At 44.8% G+C, this 8895-nt stretch overlaps 1 protein-coding gene across 1 annotated transcript in view; it reads right to left on the bottom strand.

Moving 5' to 3' along the window:
* Positions 1-409: 409 nt before the first annotated feature.
* The window catches only part of LOC136638567 (zinc finger protein 235-like), a 95450-nt gene continuing 86964 nt past the window's right edge, over positions 410-8895 (bottom strand). The window contains exon 5 of the mRNA XM_066612606.1: positions 410-1117. Within this exon, the coding sequence (XP_066468703.1) occupies positions 410-1117 (708 nt within the window). The remainder of the gene's footprint in view (positions 1118-8895) is intronic.

Below are 8895 nucleotides of genomic sequence, written 5' to 3'. Positions count from 1 at the left end.
AAGGTGGAGGCTGGGGGCCCTGACAGGTTCTATGTCCCACTTCCTGAGGGCCAGAACCGGATCCGCAGGCAATCAGATGCCCACTGTCTAACCAAAGGTGGAGGCTGGGGGCCCTGACAGGTTCTATGTCCCAAATTCGACAATGACCGAGTAAAGCCCAGACTAGAGACCCTAGGAAATAATAACAGGGCAATCTTGACAAAATTTATTTTTGAAAAACAAGAACAACAAAGGCATTTTTTAAACATCAGTTATTTGATGCAAACAAGTGGCTCAACTTTAGTTGCCTGACTAAGCAGAAAACCAATTCTGACACTCCTAAACAGTATAAGGTTTCTCTCCTGAATGGTTTCTTTGATGGTTAATAACTCTTCCACTCTGACTGAAGGCTCTTCCACACTCCTGGGACTTATAAGGCTTCTCCTGTTTGGGTTCTCTGGTGGCACTTAAGATGACCACTCTCAATGAAGATCATTCCACACTCCTGGCACTTATAGGGGTTCTCCCCTGTGCGGGTTCTCTGGGGGCGCTTAAATCCACCACTGTGATTGAAGGTCATTCCGCACTCTTGGCACTTATAGGGTTTCTCCCCAGTGTGGGTTCTCTGGTGGATCTTAAGATTACCACTGAGACTGAAGGTCTTTCTGCACTCTTGGCACTTATAGGGTTTCTCCCCAGTGTGGGTTCTCTGGTGGATCTTAAGATTACCACTGTGACTGAAGGTCTTTCTGCACTCTTGGCACTTATAGGGTTTCTCCCCGGTGTGGATTCTCTGGTGGTGCTTAAGATTACTACTCTGATTGAAGGTCATTCCACACTCTTGGCACTTATAGGGTTTCTCCCCTGTGTGGGTTCTCTGGTGGCGCTTAAGTCCACCACAGTGACTGAAGGTCATTCCACACTCTTGGCACTTATAGGGTTTCTCCCCAGTGTGGGTTCTCTGGTGGATCTTAAGTACACCACTGTTACTGAAGGTCTTTCTGCACTCTTGGCACTTATAGGGTTTCTCCCTGGTGTGGATTCTCTGGTGGTGCTTAAGATTACCACTCTGATTGAAGGTCATTCCAAACTCTTGGCACTTATAAGGTTTCTCCCCAGTGTGGGTTCTCTGGTGGCGCTTAAGTACACCACTGTGACTGAAGGTCTTTCTGCACTCTTGACAGTTATAGGGTTTTTCCCTTCTATGGGTTCTGTGATGGATCTTAAAATTATGACTCTGACTGAAGATATTTCCAAACTCTTGGCATGTAAATGGCTTCTCCTGTGTATGGGCTCTTTGCTGTGAAGACCTAGTCTGTTCTCTTTTTCTTCCATTCTGGTCCCAAGCTGACTCTGTTGAAATAAGAAATGCAGAAAGAGATGAAAGGAAGAAACTGCATCTAGTTGGGGAAGTGTGATGTTCATGACCACCAGTGCTCCTGAGTTAGGGGAGCACAGGGTGTCTAATGGGGATCTGTAAAACGTAGCTAGGCCCTCCTGAGGCCTTCTTTTCCCCTCTAGACCAGGCCACAGATGCTCCAAGGTGGTTCTGTCTCATCAGTAGCTTTACATTCATCCAGATGGCCAGGTCTCTGTTACGTCACAGAGCCTGCCTTATTGTTGGAGTTGATGCAACTCCGTCTGCTGTCCAGAGGGGACAGGATGCTTTCTAGAAGGGGTCAAGCTATGGCCCAGTGACTCTACTCTTTTTTTTACCTGTTCTCTCTGTGATCTTTGTGGCCCTAATCCTTTATCCTTCCCTTCTCCTCTGAGCACTTCCTCTCTTGTCCTCTGACCACTGACGTGTTAAGATGGCACACAGCAGGGCTCTGATGCCCACGCCATCTTGAGCACATGGCATGCAGGGCGAGGCAGCTCTAGGGTCTTGCTATCTAAGTAATAGGTGAACCTCTGATCCTGATCAGATGCTGTAAATATACACTCAATGGAACTGTAAGTAAACAATTTCACAAATTTTCACAATGGAGAGAGGTGAAAAGCGGTGTGCCGCAAGGATCTGTCCTGGGACCGGTGCTTTTCAACCTCTTCATAAATGACCTGGAGACAGGGGTGAGCAGTGAGGTGGCTAAGTTTGCAGACAACACCAAACTTTTCTGAGTGGTGAAGACCAGAAGTGATTGTGAGGAGCTCCAGAAGGATCTCTCCAAACTGGTAGAATGGGCAGAAAAATGGCAGATGCGTTTCAATGTAAGTAAGTGTAAAGTCATGCACATTGGGGCAAAAAATCAAAATTTCACATATAGGCTGATGGGTTCTGAGCTGTCTGTGACAGATCAGGAGAGAGATCTTGGGGTGGTGGTGGACAGGTCGATGAAAGTGTCGACCCAATGTGCGGCAAAGTAAAGAAGGCCAATTCTATGCTTGGGATCATTAGAAAAGGTATTGAGAACAAAACGGCTAATATTATAATGCCATTGTACAAATCGATGGTAAAGCCACACCTGGAGTATTGTGTCCAGTTCTGGTCACATCTCAGAAAAGGACATAGTGGAAATGGAAAAGGTGCAAAAGAGGGAAACCAAGTTGATTACTGGGCTGGGGCACCTTCCTTATGAGGAAAGGCTACGGTGTTTGGACCTCTTCAGCCTAGAAAAGAGACACCTGAGGGGGGACATGATTGAAACATACAAAATTATGCATGGGAAGGATAAAGTGGATAGAGAGAGGCTCTTTACACTCTCACATAACACCAGAACCAGGGGACATCCATTCAAATTGAGTGGACAGACAGACAAAAGAAAATATTTCTTTACTCAGCGTGTGGTCAGTCTGTGGAACTCCTTGCTGCAGGATGTGGTGATGGCATCTGGCCTGGATGCCTTTAAAAGGGGATTGGACAATTTTCTGGAAGAAAAATCCATTACGGATTATAAGCCATGATGTGTATGTGCAACCTCCTGATTTTAGAAATGGGCCACGTCAGAATGCCAGATGCAAGGGAGGGCACCAGGATGCAGGTCTCTTGTTATCTGATGTGCTCCCTGGGGCATTTGGTGGGCCGCTGTGAGATACAGGAAGCTGGACTAGATGGGCCTATGGCTCGATCCAGTGGGGCTGTTCTTATGTTCTTATAAACAACTTCTTTTTTGCAACTTTAACAAGCCATTGCCTCTTTGTCTTTTTTCATTGAATACAGTCAGCCGGGTGAGGGAGGTTCCCTAGGGTGATACCCAAAAGGGGGGGGGGGTTTGCTGCTTAAGCTACTCTGCTTCCCCCAAAGAGGAAACTACTTTTAATTTCCTCCAACACTTATACAGGAACAGAAATAGCTTTGCTTTCTTTCTCCAGGCACAAGGGCTCCCATCAGGGCAGCATGGGTTGGTCAGGTTACTGGTATTGGCCCTGGATTGTGTGGTGATGCAGGGGTCTGTTTGAATTTTTCCCCTGGGGTCAGGGTTAGTCATCACAGGCTCCAGTTTGGGGCCATGGGGCTCCAGAGCTGCTGCCACTGGGCTTGGCCCCACTGCCACAAGGTGGGCAGGAATGACACTTTGAAGTGCCCATCTAGATTCTGTGGTAGCCTGTCCTCTCCTCTGATGCCCTGGAGCCCCTGTGGGACCTCCTCTGGGTGTGGGACAGGCCAGAGATGGGCAAGGGAAGACTCCGTAGCGGATTCACCTTTCCTGCAGTAGCTGCTGCCTGAGGAGTTACCATGCATGGTAGTCACTCAGCCCCATTTGAAGCCAGCAGCCACAGCAGTCAGCCCTGTACCTTTCAGTTTCACTAGCATGATATAGGCTGCCCTGTCTTCCCAAAGAATGGCCCTGTAAAGCTGCTCTGACCCGGCCAAAGCTCCACCCCACAATGAGATGAGAGGAAGTCATTTTGTCTGACCAGTAACAGGGTGCAGAAAAGCCACAGCAACCTTTTACTGCAAGCAGTTTCATCAATATTCTGTTTTGCTTCTTTAGCAGTGAAGCCACAACTAGAGAGGAAGAATAAGAAATAGTAAAAGAATGAAGAAAAGGAAAAGAAAAGGAAACCTCTAGTTGAGAATGAAATGTCAGATTTAGGGATAATAGGAAACTATCTTCTACTGCGTCAAATGTTCTCCAGAAAGGGTGCAGCTGATGCACTATCCAAAAATGAATCCAGACTATGGATGGCTACTGGCTTCCAAGAGCACACAACACAAAAGCATTTCCGAACTGTGCACTGGTTCCTCCAGAGGGAGGGCAACCCCATCTGCAAAAGGATGAACTTTTCTTCCCAGATGAGGCCTCCTCCAGAGCAAAACACCCTGAGCACTATCTCAATTAAGTTTCCATTTGCAGTGGCATTGCAAGAGGGGTGTGGGGGGAGCGGACCGCACCAGGTGATGCGCACGGGTGTGTGTGTGAAATGCTAAAATCACAGTGGTTAGGAGTAATACCATCATGTTATATACTGTTGGATGTGGAATTTCCAGCAGAATGCAATGCAAAAAACCAGAATGAAATATCTCCTTTCTAGCAAAATGAAAGTGAACCGTATCACGCGTTTACTCATGAGTAGGCGAACGTGCCTTAGACCGTTGGAAAGGGCAGGCTGAGAGGAATCCAACAACACCAAAATGGTCCTGATCCAAAGAATGCAGCCCCCCAAAACACCTAAGACGGAAGTCCCTCCCTCCAAGCAGATGAATGTATTGAGCCCTATGGAAAGCGAAACAAAGCCTCATGGTTGAGTTTACCCGCGAGTAAGCAAACATGCCTTGATTGGTGTGGAAGATCAGGTGAAGGAGAATGCAAAGCTACCAGAATGGTCCTGATCCTATGCACCTGGAGCTAAACAAGTGCTCCAGAAGGCAGCCCCCCCCCCCCACTAAAAAGGATCAAAACAGCGGCTGCAGCTGATAAGGTGAACATTTTTGAGACTTGCAAAGCCAGGTGGATCCTGACAGTGATCTGGTTTAAACAGAAGTTCTTAAATTGAACTGGGCACTGGGTAGGGCTGAAAACCTTACTGCTTTTGGAGGGGGGGTGTTATTGCAGGCAGGCTACAGAGGAAATTCACTTGGTGGAACAGTGCTGGCTTCTGCTCGTTTAATTATTTGTTTTACTTTAATTATTTATTCTTATTTATTTTAATTTACCTGAATATGTTACTTCCACCATGACATCACTTCTGGTGGGTCTTGGACAGATTGTCATTCTAAAAAGTGGGTCCCAGTGCTAAAAGTTTGAGAACTGCTGCAATAAGGTGTTAGTAAGTTGACACCCTTGGGGGGATGACACCACTAGTGACCAGAATTACTAAAATCATAATGTGGAAGAATAATACCATCATGTTATATATCAGTCAATGCGTAATTTCATGCAGAATGTGTTTTATCTTTGTTCTATCAAAAAGTAAAAAACCAGTGGGGGTGGAGCAATAGTACATCATCACGCCCACCACCTGGGGTATTGCCCTGCCCACTGCATTGTTCTATCAAAAGGTAAAAAACCAGTGGGGGTGGAGTGATAGTACATCACCACGCCCACCACCTGGGGTATTGCCCCGCCCACTGCATGGGGGTGATGCGCTGGCATCCTGCACCGGGTGACACGAACGCTAGTGACGCCACTGCCATTTGTTAGTTTCAGATCTAGCTCATTACTATTTCTTCCACGCATGGTGACAGAAAAGAGACAGAAAGATGGAGGAAAATACAAAGGTTTACCTGGGGGAAACTGAGGCTAAGGAAATGGAGGGGTGGGAAGGGAAAAAGTTTAAGAGATGCAGGAGAGAAAGGAAAGAAGTGCAAAAGACTCCCGAGGTTCTAGCTGCAGCAAAAGATTGTGAATGGATTATGGTCTTGGTAGCCTGAACCAAGCACTACAAGTAAGGACTGAGACCGTGGGCTATGCAATCACATAGAGAGTCTCTTCTTGTGAGTCTCTCCCAATGGACAAACCCTCCTAGCTGGCACTGTGGCTGCTCAAAGGAAGCCCTTTATGTAACTGAGCAGCCCTGTGTTTGAGCATCTGCTGTGTTGATTAAGGAATCTGCCCAAAAGGAGGCCTGGGGCTGAACATGGGCTCCCCTAAAACAGTTGTTAAAATAGAATGAAAATAACACAATGAAAAGAACCCTAAAAGAGTAAATAAAAGAGAATGTTTCTCTACACAAAGGAAGAAGAGACAGAGGTACAGTAGTCCCTCGGTATCTGCAGGGGTTTGGTTCTGCGGATATTGGAGTCCCTTTGAAAACCATTTTAAAAAATAAAAATGAGTAAGAAAATAGCCACCCCTACCATCGTGCTGCAAAACTGTGCCATTTCCAGGGCTGCAAAGCAGTCTTCTGAGCTCCTGTAAGTCACTTCTGGGACTTCGCTTGCCCAAGAATGCTCTGCATCGCCCCAAAGTGGTTTACAGGATCTCAGAAGACTGCTCTGTGGCCCTGGAAATGGTGCAATTTTGCAGCATGATGGTGGAGAAGGCTATTTTCTTACTCATTTCCACTTTTAAAAATGTTTTTCAAAGGGGATTCCCACATCTGTGGCATTCACGGATAGTGAAATCTGTGGATAAGGTGGATCCTCTACACCAGCCATTTTCAACCACTGTGCCGTGGCACACTGGTGTGCCATGAACGGTATGCAGGTGTGCTGCGGGAATTTGGGGGAAGGGTCGTTTATTAGTAGGGCCACTAGGGGATGTGAGCCCCCACCAACAGCATGGTGTGCCTTGTCAAAAATACTGATGGTGTGCCTTAACAATTTTAGTACCTTGTCAGAGTGCAGTGAGATGAAAAAGGTTGAAAATCACTGCTCTACACTAAGCATGTTGTCACTTTTGGTGCACACAAGAGAAGGAAAGCAAAAGAGAGTTTTGTGGCTTGATGCTGAGGTTTCCAGTCTGTTTCTGCAGTTGCAGGAGTTTCAAGGCTAGACTGTCAAGTCCAGCACCCCTCCTGTTTGAAAGTGAGATAGTACAAGGCAGAAGGGGCTGCAGTGATTCAAGCAGGACAAGAGAGATGGAACTGCTTTCCTGGGAGAAGGGAGCACAGTGAGGTGCTTTACAAAGGATAACTGTCCAGACCTGCAGCGAAGATATTTTCTTCCTTCTGCAGTGGAGATATTCAGGAGATATTTCCTCCTTCACTGCAGTGAAGATATTTTCCTCCTTCTCTGCTCTGTACTCCAACCTCTCCCTCAAGAAAAGACATTTTCCATCCATGTACGTTCTATGCAGTGCTTTTTTTGTAAAAAAAAAAAAAAAAAAAAAAGTGCAGGAACTCACGACTTGTTAATCTTTTATTTATTTATTTATTTATAAATTTATTTAAAATAAAATAAATCTTTTATTTATTTATTTATTTATTCATCTCATTTTTCTCTCTTTAAATCCCCATTCCCTAACTACTTAAGAACTAGAAAATGAGGGGAGATCTTCAAGAGAGAACAACAAAAAGAGACGGACCACCTCGGGAGCGCACACCAAGGATTATATCACGGCTTGTTGCATGTATTTGCAAATATGTAACAACCAAAAAAATTAATTAAAACTTTTAAAACATTTAATAAATATTGGTTAAAACAATTGATGAAGGCAAAATATAAAAAATGATTACATTACATCACTCTACAGATTTGTTTAAACCCAAATCAATTAGCTCACAGGGGAGAGGGGGCACAAAAGATGGGTTAATTAATTGATTAATAAACAAGTTATGGATCAAAAATCATGTGGTCACATACCCTCTATTGGCTCAAGACATTGAAACATGATTGGTGCAAAAAAAAAAAAAGAGAAATATGTGATCAGATAACAATGAATGCGCAATATAAGCACACAAGGGGGGAGCAGAAGAATAAACACAAAAGATGAATTGTAAAATAGATAAATTATATAATACTGGAATATAATCTATTTTACAACTCATCTTGAACCAATAGAGGGTGTGTGACCACATGATTTTTGATTCATAACTTCATAACTTAATCAATTCATTAACCCATCTTTTGTGGTTCCCCCCTTTCCCCTGTGTACTATGTCCCCATTATAATAATAGTGATTATTAAATATAGTCTAAAAAACCAAAAATTAATAGACAACAGTGATCTGACCAACTGCACAGAGGAATACATATTTCCTAAGTGTTATTATAATGCAGCAAGGACACTTAAGCTTCCCCATTTATAGTTAAAAACCTAAATCTCCTGTTGATGACATTACAAAGCTACTAAATTATTAGTAATAATTTTTGCTTATTTAATTTAGATCAGCCAAGCCTTATATTAATAACTATAAAAATGAATGAATTACTTGCTTCTCAGTAGACCTGCATAGGCTTGGGCTGCAATCCCATCCACATTTTCCTGGGAGTAAGCCCCACTGAACACAAGGGGACTTACTTCTCAGTAGACATGCCTAGGCTGTCTCAGGTGCAGGGGCTGCACCAGCCAGCTTCCTTCCCCCCCTCCTCTGCCAAGTCAGTACCTGGGTGCTGCAACCCATCTCCCTGGCTGGCTGACTGGCTGGCTGTCCCTCGTCATCGTCGTTGTCCTCCTCCTCCTCCTTCTTAGCACACGTCCCCACGCCCTCACCGGCTTGGTAGCTGTGCGGGAAGCAGAGCACGGGGAGAGGAAAGGCGGGCTGGGCTCAGGCAAGAGCTGTGAGTGCGGTGAGGCAGGGGCAGTGCTTTTTTGTAAAAAAAAAAATAAAAGGTGCAGGAACCCACTTACAAGAACAAGTTTAAGATTAACAAGTGTAATCTTTTATTTATTTACCTCCCCACCTAAAAAAAAAAGAAGAAAAAAAATTATTCCTTACGGGGATTTGAACCCCCAACCTCTGGCTCCACAGACCAGCACTTTAGTAATTGAGCCATTGGAAATCTTAGGCTCAAAGTGTTTGGAACTAATACTTGAGGCGCTGATGGCCACCAGCTGGGCTCAGGACCTTATATATTAGTTCTGAACATTGTAAC

The sequence above is a fragment of the Tiliqua scincoides genome, chromosome 2 (assembly GCF_035046505.1).
Source record: "Tiliqua scincoides isolate rTilSci1 chromosome 2, rTilSci1.hap2, whole genome shotgun sequence".
NCBI lineage: Eukaryota > Metazoa > Chordata > Lepidosauria > Squamata > Scincidae > Tiliqua > Tiliqua scincoides.
This window is presented reverse-complemented; position numbering and strand designations above follow the sequence as displayed.